The sequence below is a fragment of the Rhinolophus ferrumequinum genome, chromosome 9 (genome assembly GCF_004115265.2).
Source record: "Rhinolophus ferrumequinum isolate MPI-CBG mRhiFer1 chromosome 9, mRhiFer1_v1.p, whole genome shotgun sequence".
NCBI classification, from domain to species: Eukaryota; Metazoa; Chordata; class Mammalia; order Chiroptera; family Rhinolophidae; genus Rhinolophus; species Rhinolophus ferrumequinum.
The window spans coordinates 45,327,521-45,348,905 of NC_046292.1; the positions used below are offsets into that span (position 1 = coordinate 45,327,521).

Genomic DNA, 21,385 nt, shown 5'->3' on the forward strand with positions numbered 1-21,385 from the left:
TTCTGGAGAAGAAACAATATCCACTACAATAAAACGAGCCATTATGACTGAGTATCTGTACAGGGAGGAATGACATCTTTGCCGTTTTCTTTTTAATGTCTTCTAGGATCAGAGTGGCACCGAACCTGTTAGTAGTGAGGAAGATGGCAGTCTCAGAGTCGGTATTAAACAACTGCCTGGAAGCGACAGCTCCATGCTGGTGAGAATCTTGGGTGGTTTTCACCCCCTGTTCTTTTTAGGGATATATTATTTATATCTTGTGTCACCTTGGCAGGGATCAACTATTGTATTCGCTTCTCTCGGAATCTTGATCTCTGAAACGAGAAGCTATTCTCCCACTTTCTTCACACTTGGATTGTGCTGTCTAAAATGAAAGACGCCATCTCTCCTTTAAATCTTGTTAAATACTGAGTTTCTTTAAGACTAGGGCTATGCTGAATTAGTCCTAGAGGCACAGAAAGAGATGTTAAATTTATTCCATTAATTCATAGGAAAAGATACTGAAACCCTCCCAGGGGCTATCACATAAGGAGACAGGCAGCAGTTTTAGAGAACTCACCCTCTTTATACATCCTAATGTTTGCTATTTTGTTATTTAATATTTATTGAACTTTTACTGTGGACCAGGCACTGTGCTGGGTTCTACATTCATTTCCTGACCCTTGCAGTGTAGGTGACAGTAACTTCCTTTTACACTCGAGGGAACTGAGAGTTGTGGATGTGAACTGACTAGTCAGAAGCCACTCACTGTATGTGGACCTGGAGTCTGGTCCCATTTCTTATGACTCCCATGGCATTGCTCACAACCCACCTTTTTTGTTTGGCAGCCTAGCACTTCCAGGGTTAGACTATAAGTTCTAGAAAGAAATATGGGCTTTTTTTTCCCTCTGTGTTTCAAAATGTTTTACAGATCTTGAAGAATTAATCACTTATGAAGGTCACCCTGATGTTATGACAGCACAGAGTTGTTCATTTTACTTTAGGAAGTTTGAGAAATCATCCAGTTACCTTCTTTCAATTTTTAGAAAATATATATTGGGATTGGCGTAGATTCCATGTCCGAGAAAGTGAATTGATTCTTTCAGGCTGAAGGGAAAGGACATTTCATTAAGAGTGGACATTATAATGGGCTACTCTTGGACAAACCCTATGTGAGACCTGAGAACCCTGGCTTCGGTAATACTGGGACTAACAGATTATGACCATTGTTCTTGAACAAGATGTTCCAAGGTTACACTGTTCCCTTTCGAGAAGATAAACTGCATATTTGCATTGAAGGGGAATGAGTAACATCAACAATTTTCAAACTCAAAGCTCCTTCATTTACAAATACTGCTAACTTGTTCTTTTTGGCAATGTATCTCCATAGGTAGGTTAAGGAATTCTTTTAAAACAACAGCATTGTTTTAAAAAAAACAGGTGGTTTTTGTTATTGTTATTGTTGTTGTTCATAAGCTGAAAGATTCTGGTAATCCCAAGGAGGCTCACTTATTGGCTGTAGGCAAAAGCCATCCATCATTCACCCCCTGTTCTTAAGAAAGCAACACCAGTGAAGGGGCCCCAACTGTTAAGACAATTGAAGAGGACCTGTAGGACTGAGGGGAATCTTTAGATATTGTTTCATACTGCATTTCATCAAGAATAAGAGCCTTCCCCAAACTCACTGATTTGTATCTTATGCTCTCCACCACCCCCTTTTGGTATTCTGCAGTTTTTTTCTTACCATTTCCAGTAGAACCAATGCATAGTCTGGTCAATTGAGGAAAGGTAGCCGAATGTGACATTTTTATAGCATAAATATAACTGGCCTAGCATAAAGTATTGATTAAGAGTGTGGTCTTAGGCAAGTTACTTGGCTTCACCAAGCCTCAATTTCTCATCTGAAGAATGACAGTAATCAGAATGTTATAAGAAAACAAATGGGCTATAAAGTATAAACCACGCAGTAGAGTGTAAGGCAAACAATTCGTGTTCCCTAAATTCATTCACTGATTCAACAAATACTTGCCGAATGTTACTATGTTCCAGGCACTGGAGATACAACAGTGAACAAAACATACCAAAATGCCTGCCCTCGTGAGGACTCATTCCAGGGTAGGCGTAGGGAAGAAAGATAGATAATATAAAATCAGCAAAACATTAGATGGGATCATATGAAATTGCTGTTTTCATAGGTGAGAATTTCATACGGCTAGCATATTACTAACAGTTCATCATCACTAATCATCATTTAATTGTTTCTATTATAAGATTGGTGCAAACTCTCCTCCCTTGCTAAACTTTCATACAATGATTGCTGGATGTACCATGTCAGAAGGATAGCACACACTCTGTATGGGCCTTGACTCTTTTTACTTTCATTTATGTCAAGATAGTTGCAAACACTGAGCTCTAATCCTCTAAAAGTTACTTGCTTGCTTTCTGTGGGGGCATATATTTCGTCAGGTGCTGTGCTGGCCTCGGCCTTGCTCTTAAGCAGTTTACTGTCCAGCATCAGTGAGGATAATAAAATTTGTATCTGGAAAATCATACCACGCAGAAATGTATTAGAGAGAAATAACAAAATGTTACGGAAATTCAAAAGTGGAAGGAAAACCATCTCATTCAGGGATTTGGGAAGATGTCTTAGAATCATGGCCTTTAAGGTGAATCTCTAAAGATAAGAAGGCAATTGACTGCTGAGGTTGGCATAAATGGAACATTTACCAGGGAAAGGGCGTTTCAGCAAGAGTGGACATTATAATGGGCTACTCTTGGACAAACCTTACCTGAGACCTGAGAATCATGGCATCAAGAATACTGGGACTAACAGATTATGACCATTGTTCTTGAACAAGATGCTCCAAGGTTACTCTGTGCCCTTTCCAGAAGATAAACTGTATATTTGCACTAAAGGGGAATGAGTAACATCAACAAATTTCATACTCAAAGCTTCTTCATTTACAAATACTGTTAACTTATATCAAATAGTGTGGGTTAGGGGAGTAGTGAGTGAGGATTGGGCTTTTAGTAGGGCAACAACGGGCAATGGAATTTGAGTATTAGAATCGCAGAACTGAAGGGACTGTATGCTATGAATTATAGATTAATTTATTCATCTTTTCGTGCTCCGGTGTTCAATAAATGTTTCTATAGCTAGATGGATACATGTTTACACAAGGTGCTACCTGGAAGAAACTACTCCAAAGAGCTATTAAATTACTTCTCCAACGTTACCTGTTTTCAGAGCTAAAACTAAGTCATGGGTCCACACATATTCCAGTGCTCGTTCACTATTCAGTTATGGTTGACATTGGTCCATATCTCAGTAGCCCCAGATTCACAGCTAAGGAATAATAACTTTATTTATTTATAATAATGTGAGGAGATACTAGATTTCTCTAAAATATTTTTAAAGGAAGAATAAGTTATTTTTAGGCAACTGATCAAATAATGGTTTGTGAAGTGTAGATTTCAATTGTGAGAGACTGGAAGCAGGGAAGTGTCTGGAATCTATTTCAGAAGTCTAGGTGACAGCCTACTAAGACTACTTTTTAAGGCTTTTGAAAGGAACATTGGAAAAACTATTTGCACAGAGCTTTAAAATTGGCAAAACAAAGTCTCATCTATTATTTCATTAGCTTAATATTTTTAATATCTAAATTTTTTCTAAAATAATATTTTGTTTGTTCATGATCTTATTCAATTTTATCTCCAAAATAAAACTGTGCAAAAAGGAAGGCAGGAATTATTTATCCCAGACTTATACAGTGTTTTCCCAAAAATAAGACCTACCCCGAAAATACACCTGTTAAGATCATCAGCCAGACGGACGTTTAGTACGTTATGACGATGTTCCAGAAGAAGATGACATGACTGTATTTGAATAAATGTAGATTGTTGTACATGAAAAAATAAGACATCCCCTGAAAATACACCATAATGCGTCTTTTGGAGCAAAAACTGATGTAAGATTCGATCTTATTTTCAGGGAAATATGGTATAAGACCCGGTCTTATTTTAGGGGAAACATGATAGATGAGCCCTTAATCTTTCACTTAAGATCACAAAACTAGAAATTGGAAGAACTAGGACTCATCCAGGAGGGTCTTTGACCCCTTAGTATCTTGACATAGAAGATTGTGAGTCCCTAAAATAATTATTTTAATCTTTTGGGCATAAAGTTATATGTTTGTCATGTAATATACTGTTTTGAAGCAGTATAACTAAATTATTAAGAGTGCAAACATTGGCGTCAGACTACCGGATTCAAATTCTGGTTTTACCATTTACTAGCAATATAACCTTAGGCAAATAATCTCTCTGTGCCTTAGTTTTTGCATCTGTAAATTGAGGGGAAGAAACAAAAGGTTGTTATGAGAATTAAAGGAGGTAATAACTATGAAGTACTATCTGGAACCATGCTAGAGTGCACTGGAATCACTGTGTGAGCTGTGGTTGTCAACAAGGAGGATGTTGTTATGCTGATTAAAGCATTAAGGTTCACCATATAAGGATTCGCTGTTCTGAGTGAGCCATTCAGGTGTAACTTGGAAAACTGAAGTCAATTTTTCGACCCCCAAATAGACAGTACTTATCGAATACCTCCGTGCCAGGCATCATTCTAAGCTCTTTACATAACAATCCTATGAGGTTAGTACTAATATTATCCCCATTTAAGACATGAGGAAATTGAGGCACTGAAACATTAAGTAAATTGCCCAAATAATGACCCAGTGAAGCCTAGATCCAGGTTGGAGGCTGTACTCTAAACTACTCACTATGCACTACTGCCTGTCAGATACAGACATCGAACAAAACCGAAGTCATCAAAGGAAAACAAGAAAATTACACTGGGATTTGAACTTTGTGATTTTCATTCCCTTTTGTCTAAATCCTGAACTAACATAGAATATTATGGCATAGAATCAGATAAAGATACCGAAAGTTACCATTTACATTGGTAAGTAAAGTGATACAGACGTCTAAAAAGATGTTTCATAAAATGAAGGAAACTAAAATTTTTCGAGAAAGTAACCTGTGCCACGCAGTTTCATGCTGGTTATCTTATTTCACCCAGTGATGTACATATCATTAGCCCTACTTCACTAATAAGGTACTGGGGCTAAGAGATGGCAAGTCTGTTCCTAAGGTCCCACAGCTGGTAGGTGGTGTGGCTGGGACTCAAAGCCAGGTCACTGCCTCTAAAGCCCATCTCCTCTTCACTGAGTGGTTCACATAGACAGCTTTTCTTGAAATATCAGATAGATCACTGTGTGATTTGTTGGTCAAACAACAAATATCAATTGAGTGTCTCTTGAATGTCAGACAATGCTCTGTGCAGGGATTCAGTGATGAACAAAACTATCAGGGCTTCTTAAAGGGCTTGAGATGTTCTCGGACAAGTGTTCACATCAGCTTGTTGTCTGGAGAAGCTCAGTAGTTAGGTGGGAAAGAAGGAGCAAGAGAAGGAAAAGAAGACATAGTACTGTTTTCTTTTTGGAAGTAGTTGACCTCTATTCTTGTTACTTCCTGGATCTTTCATCCTGTGATTCCATAATTTTCTGCTTTGATGCAAAGCCAGTTTATGTTTCTTTTGTTCTTGTTCATCTCCTTTTCCCTGCTGTTATAGATAGTAATAGTCAGTAAGGACAACTGAACTAAAAATTGGGTAAAGATCTCAATAGGCATTTTTCCAAAGGGATACAAATGGCCAATAAGCACATGAAAAGATGCTCAACCTCTTTAACCATTAGAGAAATGCACATCAAAACCATAATGAAATACTACTTCACACCTGCTAGGATGGCGATAATCAACAAGACAGACAATAGCAAGTGCTGGCAATTACATGGAGAAATTAGAGCTTTCATCCCTTGCTGGTAGGAATGTAAAGTGGTACAGCCAGTTTGGAAAACAGTTTGCAATATTATTTAATGGCTAATTATTAAATAATACTGCACTTTAAAATATCACCTCATTTATCCTGGCAAAAAATAGTAGTAGTAGTGGTAGTAGTAGTAATAGTAATAAATTATCCAGCATTTATTGAGCGCTTATTATTTGTTAGGAACTGAACAGAACATATTATCTCCATCCTCCCCATAATAAAGCGTTATTATCTCCATTTTGCAGATGAGGGGCCTGAGGAGTCCAGAAGTTAATTCACTTGCCCAAAGGCTTAGGGGCAGTAAGTGCCACAATAAGGATTCAAAGCCTTATGTGTTTGACTTACATGCCTGATCATGCCATACTGCCTCTCTGAGAGACAACTGGTATCAGCCCATAGAGAACCTGAAGTTTAGAGAAGTCTAATTTGTCATAGAACACATTACCTATAAGTAGAAAAAACACTGTCAGACTTCAAAATCCAAGTTTCTCCTCTATTCAGATAATACTAAAAAGTTATTCATTAGACCCTCGTGGATCCCTAACAGTTTTCATTGCTCTGTGGGAAATGTGAAAAATCATAACCACAAAGACAGTTCAGTTTAAAGGACCGCCCATTAAGACTGTGTCCTACCTGAATTTTTAGTGTTGAAACAGCTCTTCCTAGATGACATTATGGTGATAATACATGGTAGTCATTGGGCGGAGAGGACTTTATAGGTTGAACCCTCTAAAATCACTAATTTTTGAGCATTTCTTGACCTACAACATGGCAAATTCATATGCTCCGGCCTCATATTTCTTTGGTCTCAATTACTTGGCCAAAAAAAAAAGGTAACTCTATATCCCCAAAGGTCTTTTGAACATTTTCTGGTCTGTGACATCCCAAAGTCTGAGAAAACTCTACTTTGCTTCATGTGGTATCCCTAGACTCATGAGTACTTTGCAAATGATGAGATGAAAGCAGGCAAGGAGAGGGATTACTGAAAGCTGATTGTGGTTTTAAACCGGGATAAGTGGGAGCTTGATACTGTCACTAATTAAAAAAAAGAAGATCATGAGAAAAAAACAGATTTGTCGGAAAACTTCAGTGTGAAATTTGGAAAGAATAATATGCCCTGTGATTTCTGGTTCAATTTATCAATTTGACTGCTTCAAAATTAGTCCTAAGTGTTTTTAAAGTGCTGGCATCAAAGTTTGGAAAACTAGTTTAAAATGCGTTCTAATGAAAACTGTTGAAGAAGCACAAAAATGCTGCTACTAACGAAAAGGGCTATCCAGGGTCAGGCACTGGTACACAGTACTTCAGCAGAGGGTGCCCTCATTACTCTAAAGGTTGTACAGTAACTTGGATTCACATGCAGAATTTATCACAATTCTTTAAACAAGAAGGGTAGAAATAATCTGCCCGTGAGTTTAAAGAGGGAAAACTCCTACTTTGAGTCACAAATCAAGGAGCCAGTATTTTGGAAGATCAATACTAGTTGAACCAAGACATTGGCAGAATCTTTCTTCAGGAAGAAATCTGTCTTAATCACACGTCTTGATTACTTGGTAAGTTAATGAAGAATGAAGTTTTGAAAAAAGGAGAATTATGGCAGGATTCTAGGACTGAGAAAAAAGCAGATAGATTTGAGGAACTAGATGCCACCTCTTGTAGAAAGAGAACACATGTCCCTCATGGGCTGTTGAGCCAATCCCTGTTTCTAGGATCACCACCGCAAGACTAAGTCAGAGCTGAAGAGAACATTACTCACATTTTTTCCCCTGAAATCAAGGTTGAGTACTAGATGGAATACTATGATCATTAGGGACCTATGCTCTTGCCTTTCAGAGAACCCTGCTTGAAAAATGAATGATTTAATTATGAATCCGCTAAGTAAACTGGCACATTTCACTATACCTATATGAGTGCTCAAAAAGGCACATGAGTGAGCAATGGGTTGTGAGCACAGAGGGAATGATTTGCCTTATCTGGACAACTTAACAGAAGTTACCCAGAGGAGGTAGTATTAAAACTAGATTTTTATTTTATATCTAGTAAAGATTAGTGTATATAATATATATTAGTATGTCTATAGAAGAGTACAGAAGTGTATACCTCAATAAATTTTCATTGGATATGGTACAACCATGCAACCAACATACAGAAGAAAATGTAGCAAATAGCCAACACCCAAGAAATCCCCTCGTGCTCCCTCTCTACCACCTTCCCCAAAAGAAACCACTATCCTGAAGTATATTACCATAAATTAGTTTTTTGGGTGTAGTACTTTATAGAAATAGAATCCTAAGGCCTGTGCTCTTGTATATATATCTTCTTTAGCTGAATATTATGATTTTGAAATTCATGCAAACTGTTGTACGTAGCTGTAATTTGTATATATCATAATTTATGTACCCATTTGTACTACCCAAAAAAGTAAAGTAATGTGTTTTTCCGAAAATAAGACCTAACCGGACCATCAGCTCTAATGCATCTTTTGGAACAAAAATTAATAATAATTAATATAATATAAAAATTATAATAATTAATTATATAAGATCTGGCTCTTATATAATATAATATAATATAATACAATACAATATAATACAAGACCAGGTTTTATATTAATTTTTGTTCCAAAAGATGCACTAGAGCTGATTGTCCGGCTAGGTCTTATTTTTGGGGAAACACGGTATTAATTTGAGGTAGACTCAAGAAATTAAGGATCCATTGTGTAACCCCCAGGAAATTCATCCCTCCTCCTCCCAAAATAATAACACAATCTGTAGTTAAGTTTATATAAGGGAAAATATAAATATTTTAAAAATGCATTTGATTAATTCATAAGTCTACTAGGAAGAAAAAGGAAACAAGAACAAAAGGGGAAAACGTAAAAGAAGAGAAAGCTGATCAATCTAGATCCAAATATACCAGTGATAACATTAAGAGATGAAGACTTTCAGTCTGGATGAAAATAGACCTATTTTCTGATTACAATAAATATATCTTAAATGTAAGAAAGGTTGAAAATAAGAGAAAACAAAAGGATATGCCCTGCTATATTAACCAAAGGAAAGAATGTAGCTTTCCTAAAATCATACAATACTTTAAAGTAAGAAACATCCCTAGAAATAAAGATAACATTTCATAATGATAAAAATTTGAACAAACTGGGAAGATATTACAATATTATATCTTTGTGTACCCACAATAGAGCTTTAAAATATAAAAGCAAATATTGACAGAACTATATGAAAAAAATATAAATTCACAATCATAGTAGGATATTTTGCCATACCTCTTTCAGTAATTCATAAAGGTGAGCAACAAACAAATCCGGAAGCATATAAACTATTTGCACAACACCATTAACAAAAATGACTAACTGACATATAAAGCATTCTGCCCACTAATAACATTTTCCCCCAACAGTACATGGAACACTTATTTAACAAATAAGACTGTGTATTTGACCATAAAGCCAGTTTAAAAATCATACAGAACATTTATCTGACCACAATGGAATTAATCTAGTAATAAATAACAACAGAAAGGAAATCTCTGTTTAGCAATTAAATAACACACTTCTAAATAGCCCATTGAACAAATTGAACAAGGAAATAAGGCAATATTTTGAGCTAAATGAAAATGAGCATAAGACAAACAGAAACTTGTAGAATGCAGCTAAAGCAATGCTAAGTGAAACTTACAAACTGAAATGCATATTGAGTAAAAAGAAGAAAGCCTAAGCATTAATAATTGAAGAATCTGGGCAGCCGGTTGGCTCAGTTGGTTAGAGCACAGTGCTCATAATACCAAGGTCACCAGTTTGATTCCCACATGGTCCAGTGAGCTGCACCCTCCACAACTAGAGCTAAAACAAAGGCTTGACTTGAAACTGAGCTGCCAGTTGGGGCTGGTTGGTTCAGTTGGTTAGAGTGCAGTGCTCATAACACCCAGGTTGCTGGTTCGATTCCCACATGGGCCAGGGAGCTGCGCCTTCCACAGCTAGATTGAAAACAACAACTTGACTTGGAGCTGATGGGTCCTGGAAAAACACACTGTTCCCCAATATTCCCCAATAAAAATTTATAAAATAAACATAAAAACATAATTGAGAATCCTTCTAAAGAAGCTGGAAAAATATCTGAAAATCAAGCCAAAACAAAAGAGAAGAAAATAAATAATAAAAACCAGATTCACAAGCAATGAAATAGAAAACAAATGAGGACAATTTGTTTTATTGAGGACAATAAAAGCAAACTTAGTTCTTTAAAAAGACTGAAAAATTGAAAGAAAAAAAACTGATCAAGGAAATTACCAAATCAAGAATTTTTAAAATGTGACATCACTACATATTCTCCAGGTATAAGACGATAAGGAGAGAGTACAATGAACAACTTTATTCTAATACATTAAACATTTAGATGAATGAACACATTTCTTAAAAATGTAAATTTCCAATTTGGCATGGGAAGAAATAGAAATTTTGAATAGTTCTATACCTATTTAAGAAATTGAGTAAGACATTAAAACCATTACCCAAAAGAAAATGCCAGGTCCAGGTAGTTTCACATGTGAACTTTTGTAAACATGCATAAACTCTCTCTGAAAATAGAAAAACTACTTGAATTATTTTATGAACTCAGAATAATCTTGAATCCAATATGTGACAAGGATATTATAAGAAAGACAAAATACATGCCAATCACAGATGCAAAAACCTTAAGCAAAACATTAGTAAATCAAATTCAATAATATGAAAAGAGGAAATACACCATGATCAGATTGGTGTATTTGTAAGAATGTAAAACTGGTGTGACATTAATAAAGCAGTTTATTCTAGTCTCCTTTTTCCAAGCCAGGATTACCTCTCTTAGATGAATTCTGAATCATTTGCCTCTTTTGCTTCTTGGTTTTCCCAGCTTCATTTTTTGTATTATCAGGTTTTTCTTTCCTTTGCCTTTCAGAAGCCTTCCTAGCCTTAAACAGGGGTGCCTATAAACACAATTCCAAATCTCCTTCCAGCACTACTCATGCAGCCTTGAGTAAAGGGTGTTGGGCATACAACTCTCCCTACTGGATTAATTTCTGAGTTCCCTAACCCAGGCTTCTCTGGTGAAGAATATTTCTGTATGGCTTTCCATGCTCCCTTCAGTGGGAGCTGAACAAACTCCTACACCCTTTGAGACTTGGATTAGGACTGAAATTGTTACTAAACATTACCCAGCCAGCCATATTGTCTTAGACAGTATTACATAGAAAATAGACTCTGAAGTAAAAGGTGTGTACCTGATTTTTATTGGTAATTACATCCCTTTCGGAGCTGAGGTCTGAGGGACTGCATCACCAAGAAAACATAGGTGGGTAGTTTTTGCTTCGGGTTCTGACTTCTATAAGATAAGACAGAACAGAAATACAGGGTGCATTACTGAGGCAGCCGCAGCTTTGTAACAAGGATGAGTTTTTGCTTTGTCTTGCTGGATATTTTCATAGAAGAAGTATGGAACTATAGCATCTCAAATAGTCCCAACCAGGAGGATGTTGACAGGGAGTTTCCTCTGGTTCTCTCTGGACTCCTCTTCCTCATTGGCCAACATTTTCCCCCATAGAGGATTAATTTGCCTTCATATCCGTGTTTCTTACCTGTATAAGGAAGCCAAATCCCTCTTCCTGCTGCCTGGAACTTTCTTTGCGTCAGAAGTGGTAGAAGGAGTAAGCATCACAGAATTTAGCATTAGGTTATTCTGCAACATTTGGGACAAAGTATGAATAAAGTTGGTAGATCAACAACTGGGACCAAAGAATTGACCTAGGAGACAAGATGAGTTCAAGAAAGTCTGTGGTGGCAGTAAGTGGTTTCAGGTGTATTCATATAGCCTGAGTCTGCCTGTTAAACTCTAGAAACATGTTCCATACTTCTACTGTGTTGCCTTTTTAATGAATAAAATTATTTGCTGGTTGTCAATTTCATACTCTAGGGGAAAAATGCATTTCTAATGATTATAGGCTTCTTGTTAGATCTCCCAAGCTGGAATTCTCAGGTGTGTATCCTGCTCATTTTTAAAACAAGCTTCTGAACTGTGTGCTTAACATCTATTATTATCCCCAGTTTGCACTCCATCAAGAACTGCAGGAGTTCTGGTTTGGCTGTGGGAGCAGATATCACTGTGTGAATCTCATTTTCTGTTTCAGATCCAGTATGAAATTGCATCTATAGCGATAAAGTCTAGGAATTTCCTGTAAGGAACAGGAGAGACTGTCTGAGTCAGCATTGGCCTGTCATTTGGGACAGTATGCAAATTGCCAGTGGCAGAGTTCAAGTGCATTCAAATATGTAGCATTTTTCACAGCTCATTGTACTTTATATCCTGTATTTCTGAAAATCACTTGAGATTTGCCTACATGATAAATTTCCCTTTCCTGGCCATAAAAAAGACAGCACGTTTGCAGTCAAGTCTGCTTCCTTCACAAAAGTCACAAGAGAAAAGCTTTTGGCTTTTTCTTCCATTCTCTTCCCCTCTGAATTGTAAATGAAGACAATAGAGAGAGCGAGCGTAGCAGCTGAAGTCATCACTTGAACTCAAACACCGCAGAAACATTGGTACACATTTTTAACACAGATTCACACGTTGACCGCTGCTCGCTTACTTTCACTCCCAGCCACTTGAACTGGTCCGCTTTGGAGACTTGTTATTGAACTTGAAATTCAGCTAGCCTTTCAGAAGGAAGCTATTGCTTCTCAGATTTTTCTAAATTGAGAAAGTAATCATTTAATCATAAAAAATAGCACTAAGGGCCCAGAGAAGGAAAATGACACAGCGGCTCAGAGCCCATAACTCAGACATTCTTACCTGTGTCCAGTACCCTGTCTTCTGAATCCCAGAGCTTCTTGGAAACACAGTGCTACTCGGGCACTGTTCTTTGAGTCTGGAAAGAATTTTGTTATCCTGATAGATCTTTTCTGGGATCCACTTCATTTTAATTATGAGTCTCCTGGTTGCAAGCAGTAAAATCTCAACTTGACCTTACAGACAAAAGGGGAAATTTACTGATAGAATGATGTTCTTTTTACATAACTGCAGGAAGGGCGGGGTTGACAGCCTCTGGGACAGTTAGAATCAGAAACCTGGTGCTGCCAGAGATGTCTCTGCATGTCTGTTTGACTCTTTTCAGCTGCAGACTTGCTTCCTCAGCATGGTTGGAATATGGCTGCCAAAAACTCCTAAGCTTCTCTGCCAGAAAGAGGCTGACTTCCTTCCCTTGGGTCCACTTTGGGAAACCCACAGGATGATTCAGCTGTCCACCCTTGGACCGATTACTGTGGCCAGACAGAGCATTTTGCTTACCCAGCTTTGGGACAGAAGTGAGCCAGCTTTGGTGATTATATGCTGAACATTGCTCTGCTGCCGTTGTTATCGACCATGTAGAGTATTCCCAGTGTTGCCTTTTATGTCCACCCACTGGAAGCTGCTTCTCTTGATCAGAGTAATTTGCCTGGCCTGCAAAACATTTTCTTTCAGGAGATCATAGCACTTGGCTGAGGATTATAACACAACGCGCACAGAATGTGTCAGATCCGTTTGATTCATAAAATGGGATGATCTTTCCACACTGCTTCCTCCGTCTTCTTACTTAGGGATCCCCGGGCACAGTCAACACTTTAAAATGTCCCAGGACCTCAGCTTTGAAGGAGCTAAGAGCTCCCTTGGTGCAGTAGTTGGGAGATTAGCGATTTCTAAATTTGTGTTTAAACACAAAGGAAAGTGACTCACCTGAGGTCACTGAAGTAGCTAGTGCCGTGAAACTTTTTTCCTGCCCAGGCTCAAAATAAGCAGGCATCACTTGACCTAACGCTGCATCTAAAATGGAGTCATGGTGTTGAGGCTGAGTCCCAAAACTCCTGTGTGTGTTTGAGAAGAGGTGAGCAGAATTTTCCCTTTTCCCTTGTGGTTTATTCCTCACTTAAGGGCAGGGGCTCTGGCGCAAGAGGTGTCTGGATTAATTTCTGGCTCAGCAAGTACTTTAGCCTCTCTGTACCTCAATTACGTCAATTCTAAAATGAGGATGATAATAGTACCTAACACACAGGTCTGCTGTGTACATCCATATCTAAAATGTGTAACCTACCAGTAAATTGTAGCTGCCATGGTGATTTTCATTGTCACCATGTACCAGCCCTGTCCTTCAGCCCAGAGGTTTAAGTTTTAACCAGCATAAGAAATGGAAGGATATGTTGGACCAGAGGCTTTTCAGAGCTCTAATTTCCTCATCTCATCATTCCACAGTTTTGAGGACAAGAGAAATGGAAGGAAATTAACACTTCTTAGGCAACTGTTCTCTGCAGTTGATACACCCCTTGGCATATATATATCATTCAGTTATAATTCAAAGTTTTCATAATTTTTTCTCTAATATCTGCCTCACCAGATATGTAAGTGCCATAAGTTCAAGTTGCGGTTAGTCTTATTCACTGCTGGCCCCGAGGAGATGCTCAGGAAGCATATGCTGAATTCACCTTTGCTTACAAGGCCTTGTTCACGTAGCTGTTATTGCATTCTTACTATTGCAAAAGATAAAGGTTTTCAAGCACTGCTATCACAAGTAGTAGAACCAATCTGAACCCAGATTTTTCTGGCTACTATTCCAGAGCCCTTTCCTTTTAGTTACAAGTGCAAGTGATGAGGACATGTTTAACCAAATTAGTTATATCTCTCTGTTTTATGCAAATGGGTTCTTTAGCTGGGGAAGTCAACTCCTTTGTCCCACTGCTGGTTAATCTGGGTATAAGCCAAGTAGAATTGCCAACCTGCAATATCATTTTCAAACAGAGGCACTTTTGCTCTTCTGAAGGCCATTTGATCCACATTGGAAGGAATAAAACCAACGGTTTCCGTGGATAAGGCAGTTTAAAACTTTTATTCTAAAAATTCCCATGAGCACCATTTATTGGCCTTCTCAGGTCTTCTCTCTTTTCAACTTTGATCCTTTAAAGAGGAGGCCACAGGATCACCTTCACCCAGTGTCCTTTCTTTCATGCCTGGCTCTGAAATCTACCTAGGTGCATTTAAGATGTAAGTTCCCAAACTTTATTTTATATAGCACTAGCCCTTTATCAAGCTCTTATTTTATTCTACTATATATTGAAGAAACAAATAAGACCAAAAAAAAAATAAAAGTCAATCATATTAGTATACGGGAGACAGACACATAAAATTTTTAAAAATACAATATAATGTTTAAAAAGTAGTGATAAAATACATTGGTCATTTGTGGAGAGGGCACCACCCAGGGGCTCAGGGAGGAATTAGGGGATGAGGCAATTTTAAAATTCATTTTATGTCCTATAATCTGTTTAGGAACAAAGTTTTTTGTTTTTGTTTTTAAGGCCAGAGGTGGGGGGGAAGAGTTCTAGGATCTTTCTCCCATGTGGGGAAAATAAGAGGGAATCTAATTGAGACATGGTTCTGGTCCTAAAAAATAAGTTTCGAGTCGACAGCTAAGGGTAGTCACAATTATCCAGGGGTCCTAGGCTGCAGTGTCAGGATATTACATGATGGGGTTAAATCTCTCAGGTTGTAAACCCATAGGGAATTGATGAAACAGGATGAGATTGTAACCTAACCTAGTAATAATGCATGGCAGGGAATAACCTGATGATTATCTGCTGTATTGTTACAAATCTGATGGGAGCCTGTTGAAAAAACAGTATGCCAGTAGTCCAAAAAGGAAACCAGGATGGGGGTGGGATGGGGGCTGTCAGTACACCATCATTCCCCAAAGGAGAAAGTGTCCTATCCAGGTCATTGTTTTCCCTGATCCTATAGAGTTAGGAGCATTGGTTTGTCATAGGTTGATTCTAGTTAACTATCGTCATTAGCATCTTTATTAAATATCTGTTATTTGCCAGGTACCATATGAAGAGCTTTTCATGTATTGCTCCATTTAATCCTTTCAACATCCCTAAAGTCTATCTACTCATCTTTTCCCATTTTATAGATAAGGAAACTGAGACTCGGAGAGGTCAGATAACCTGCCCAGGGTTGCAGAACTCTTAAGTCAAGGAACTAGGGTCACAGACTCCTAACACTCTGCTGTACAAGTTATACTTCTCATCTCCAAATAGCTTACCTACCTGCTGACTGTGTACGAGACCTGCCACTCGGGTGTCTCTCAGACATTTACCAAGGGCCAGAGTAAACCCAGCGTTTCTCCTATCCAAATCAGTCTCTCTCCATGTTCCCTGCTCTGTCCAAGCCAAATACAGGCGTTCATGCCTTAGAGTAAACCATCAGGTGATAGTTTCCCATATAAATTTACCTGTAAAATAGGATTGAATGTGGTGGGAGGCAGACATAAGCATTCTGGTCAATTTGTCACTGTCATCATTTATTTCAATGAACTTCCCTTTAGCTATCCATCAGTTTCCCGTGTGTTTTGGTAGTTTACTTCTCTCCTAAGTCTGGACGCTACACTTCTCCATGGGGTGCAGGGCTAACTTATCTTTGTATCTCTCGGTGTCTTTAGAGAGTGTACTTTTTGCCTCTAATTGAATATCTTAAGGGGCAAGAATTCTAATTTCAAAATTTGAACCCTGAAATGACTTAATATTGAGTATAAATACAGATACAGTAATTACTGGTGTGACAGAAGGAGAAAAAACTGGCCAAAATGACTATCAAAGGATTTCTGATAGGATTAAAGCCTCACAGATCTGAAAGGGCCTAAAAAGCATTTGGAAATAACAAGCTTGTGTTCATTTCTGAGAGTTAGTCCAGATGGATGAATAGAACTTTTATGCCTGGTGTGTTGGTCATTTTTGTAGGAGATCGAAGCCCTGTTAAATCGTGCTTGACTGCTAAAGTCAGAGAGTGCGCTTGAACCCTACAAAGCCACTAACTGGTTGTGTCTTTCACATTTCAGGAAGATATCTCCCAGGTGGTTGGTCAAGGTGTGGTGGCAGATCAACAGAAGGCACTGGAGTGCCCAACAGATGACGTATGTAACTTGCACTTTAGGTTTTGCTCTATTGGGATGATGTGCATTATAAACAGGTTCCAGAGGAAAATAAGGTGATTGCAATGTAATCAGATCCTTCATTATTTGGCAGGAGGTTATAGTATGTCTTATAACCTAAAGTCAACCCACAGCAGTATCACCAATTCTGTGCAAAGTGTGTGGAAATATCCTCTGTACAAAGCCAGTACCAACACCCTAATCAAGTGTTTAAAAATGAGGCATCCCTGAAAACACACTTGCCCTTAAATTCTGAGAGCACCATGCTTTACATAATGTCATAAATAAAAAAATATATAATGGGACAACTTGTACTTTGATAAACGTTAGTGTTCCTTTATTTTAAGTTTCAACTTCTCTTAAAAAACTGTAAATTTCTGTCTGTCGAATTTTTGTTCTTTTGTTGCTATTGGGTTTTTTCTTGTGTTTTTTTTTTTTAAGTCCTGATTCTCATTTCTATGTGCTCGTTTATACTTTTCTGCTACTAAAATTTAGTATTACTATACCAACTATTTTTATGTTTAAGGAACTAGTGATTACTAGAGCTTATAGAAAATATAAGCTATTTCAAACCTTACCAAAGAAAAGTCTCTTACCTTTGAAAAGTTTCTAAAATTATATGCTAAAGACCTAAACAAAAACAAGTAGGTGTAGAAAGAAACTTAATAATAACCAAATTCAGTTCAACTGAAAACCTGTAAGCAGTTTTTTTAAAAAAGTTGAAAACCAGATTTTTTACTTATATAATGTATTATATTTGCAAATCCTATCTATGTGTTGAGACTTTATATACTGCTACCTATCTCAAGACATATATCAAACATAACTATAAAATTTTAGAGCTTGGGCAAATCTTAAACATCATCTGGCCTTTCTTTCCTTGCTAAAAAATGGCACTTAAAGCCTTACCCTTTGGGAAAGTGATTATAAGCCTTTTCTGTGGCTGCAAAAGAGAAATGGCCCAGAGATCAGAGGGCAACACCTGCAGGGAGGCTGTGTCAGCTCATTATGAAGAAACATTTGGGCTGTGCCAAGATGGAATAAGCTTCCTTATAGAAATGGAATTTTCCATCCCTGAAGGTTTTCAATCAGAAGCTGTCTGTTCGTTTATTAATATGTTATCAAAGGACATAAAAACATGAATAGCTATTATTAATTGAACTCCTAAGTTGTTCAAATGACAAAGTTTAGGTGTAAGGAGATTAAGTGACTTGCCTGTGGGTACCAGCAAACGTAGCAATTCATATCTTCTTTTGAGTAGTAATTTTTTCCCCTATCATGACCTGATGAAGTGTAGACCCTTTCCCCAGAAAAACACTGGTAAGTATAATTTTGATACAGCCACAGAGGTTTTATAGTTCTCTAAATTCTTTCTGTGGATCTCTTAGAAACCCATTTTTTCTTGGTTAAGAATCCATGGTTTAAGAAATAAGTCTCTCTCCAGATAATTTTCACAACAATCAAAAAGGAAGGGAGGGAGGGAGGGAGAGAGGAAGTGAGGAAGGGCGAAAGGGAGGAAGGGAAGAAGGGAGGTCTCTCAACAAAAACCAAACATGAAACATGCCTGGGCTCCATATGCCTAGGTGCTCATTTATTTGGTCTCGGATGGGGTGCCAGCATTCATAAATTTTAAAGGCCCCCAAGCAGTTCCTATTATGAGAATAGGGTTGAGAACTTCTGATTTAGTTAGGTTGGATGACTTATAAAGTCCATTCCAACTCTCATATTCAAATATAATAGCATTCAACAGCAAATCCAGTCTTTCTTCCCTTTCATACTTAGTAGGTTGGTTTTGTGTCAGTGGGTGAGTCATGGGAGCACATGGTTCATCCATCACCACACCTACCAACAAGCGGGTCTGCCTCTATATATACTTGTTTGTATATTTCCCTTGGTTTCCATGCACTGTTCCCTTATTTTTTAATTGAGTTAAATTCTACCCATATCTGTTGGAAACCTACTATGCACAAGGAAATGGGATGCTACATGGACCTGGAATATAAAGATGAGGAACATACGTTCCCTGCCATTATAAAAGTCGTACTATAGTAATTGCTGTCTCTTGTGCTTTCCCGTTTTATAATTCACATGCTTTTTTCATAATTGAACTCTGTATCTTGCATTCACCTTTGTTATTGATGTTCTTTCTTGAGATGATGGAACACTGAAGTTGGACTTGAGTGCTATATGAGTTCAGGTTAGGCTCAATCACTGCAAGAAGTTTCTCTTTTTCTTAACAGTCTAAGTGTAATCTGTTTGAGGGTGATATGGTGTCTCCATGATGTCACAGACCTAAGCACTTCTTATCTGACTACTATACCATTCTTTATTTTAATTACTCTATTGTCCTCAAAACATGGAATCCATTTTTTGGTCTAAGATGGCTGCTCCAATTATTAATATCCCATCCACTTTCCAGCAAGGGAGAAGGGGAAAGCAGGATACTTCTCCTTAAGAGAATGATCTGAAAATTATACCATTCATATCTGTTTATATCCTATTGATCAGGACTTAGTCTGTGGACACATCCAGTGTCGAGGAGGCTGGGAAAGTTGATCCTTGTAGAGTAATCAGATATCTAGGTGGTTCCATTGCTCAGTGTTCTTCCACTTCTCTCTTTTTAAAATTACCTAAAATACGTATTTCAGTAAGTCTTTTTATAAGTATGCAGTCATTATTAAAAGATGGTGATAGAAAAACTACAGGAAAAAAGTGAACGTCTGTTCAATTGTTGCCTAGCAGCTGTTTGGTAAACATTTTAAACTTGTAGCAGTCTTCAACTACCAACTTTTAGTCCTACCTCTTCCTCTAATTAGCTATGTGATTTCAAATATATCACTTAACATTTGTCTCTTGTTCTTGATCTGGAAAAGAGAGTAATATCTAATTTCCAAGGTTGTTCTCATGATTAAATGAATTCATGGATGTAAAATGTTTTTGAAAACTGGAAAGCACAATACAGATGTACAATAGGTGGCATTGTTTCAGTTGTTACATATGATACAATGCCTTGTACTGAGGCACAACCTTTCACTGACAGAATCTTGAGGTGTTAATTGTTCTGGAGCATTTACCTTGATCCTATTTCTAGGCTCCAGGGACAGCCTGGTGCTTCACTGCCTCCACCAGAATCTTCCAGCTGGGGATGGGCTCCCTCGCTAACTACAGATCCAGAAGGCAGGTCAGGTCACTATCTATATTTATTAACTGCCTGTTATGCGAGCATGGAGTCCTTTTGGTATTTCTTAATTTTCTAATACTAATATATTCATTGGAGATACCATCAACAAAAATCCTGAATTACAAGTTAATTTTGTGAAGCTCCCATAGCAAAGGTCTCTGTACCTTTATTGAATTACAAATTCATTTCCTGCTCTGAATTTCCATGTCTTCAATTTTGCTCTCTCTATGCACTTATTCGCTCACTCATTCATTCATTCATCAAACATTTATGGAGGCCCTACTGTGTTGCAAGCACTAGGAACCAAAGGTGAACAAGGTACTGTTCTTTTAGGTGAGTTAATTGTAATCGGTGTACCCAGCACTTAGTAGGCCTTCAGTAGATGTTTGTCGTTCCTTCCCACCTCTCATGTTGCTCAATTAACCTCCCTGATGCATAATGGACTATTGTGAATGTGTCCAGGAGAGACGGACAGTGTTGTTTGCTCAGAACATCTGCAGCATAGATTCTTTTTCAATGGGCACAGCACAAATTTACAGACTTTGCGTTGATTTCATCAGAACGAGTAGAAATTGTACAAATGTTTGTTTTGCTTCCCAGCCTCAGCTTCATATCTGACCACAATGATAGAATCTCTTCAGCTTTAATCCTTCTTCCCTTCCTTGATCCATTCTTCACCATAACATTTTAGATGCAAAGCTCAAGGGGAAGCATGGGGAATGGGACACAAATCATCCTAACTGCCTCTTGTTTCCTCTCCCACTCAAAGTTCTTAAAAGGCATTATTGGAGTACACCATTGTTTTGGTAACAGCACAGCAATTTTTAAAGTCTTCTCGTTGCCATTCACCAAATTTTTCTTCCTTTTTTAGGCTGTGTGCCAGATGAAACAACAAAAATATCTGACAAAAGTCTCCTTCAGTTCACAAGAGATACCTTTAGCACCAACTCCATCATACCATTCAACAGATGCAGACTTCACAGGCTATGGTATGATTTCTTTTTATGAGCAGAATTGAATTGACTCATCACACCTTAGAAAAGCAAGGGATCCTGAAAAGAGCACTGGACTAGGAGTCAGAAAGCTTGGCTCTGTGCACCCCTCCTCTACTTCTTTAGCTTTGAGACGTGGGCAGGTCATTTTACTTCCTATACCATTTTCTTCATCTCTATCATTGGGATTGCGTATTGCTTGTTGAACATAAAAGTACTAGAACAAAAAAGGCCTTCGGTAAATGCTGTTTGAATCTGAAGCTTACAAATTATTCTCTAATCTCTCCAAAAGACTGTGTTTATTTCATGAGTAATATTTCTTAAAAAGCATATTGAGCCAAA

The 21,385-nt window shown here is 37.8% G+C and overlaps 1 protein-coding gene across 4 annotated transcripts in view; it reads left to right on the plus strand.

Annotated features, from left to right (window-relative positions):
• The window catches only part of PATJ (PATJ crumbs cell polarity complex component), a 296,757-nt gene that overhangs the window by 213,877 nt on the left and 61,495 nt on the right, over window positions 1–21,385 (plus strand). For 3 of the 4 annotated variants that reach the window (XM_033115510.1, XM_033115513.1, XM_033115511.1), the window contains exons 31-33: window positions 107–199; window positions 16,778–16,852; window positions 20,923–21,040. In XM_033115510.1, the coding sequence (XP_032971401.1) occupies window positions 107–199; window positions 16,778–16,852; window positions 20,923–21,040 (286 nt within the window). The remainder of the gene's footprint in view (window positions 1–106; window positions 200–16,777; window positions 16,853–20,922; window positions 21,041–21,385) is intronic. The other variant, XM_033115512.1, reaches the window with a different exon arrangement.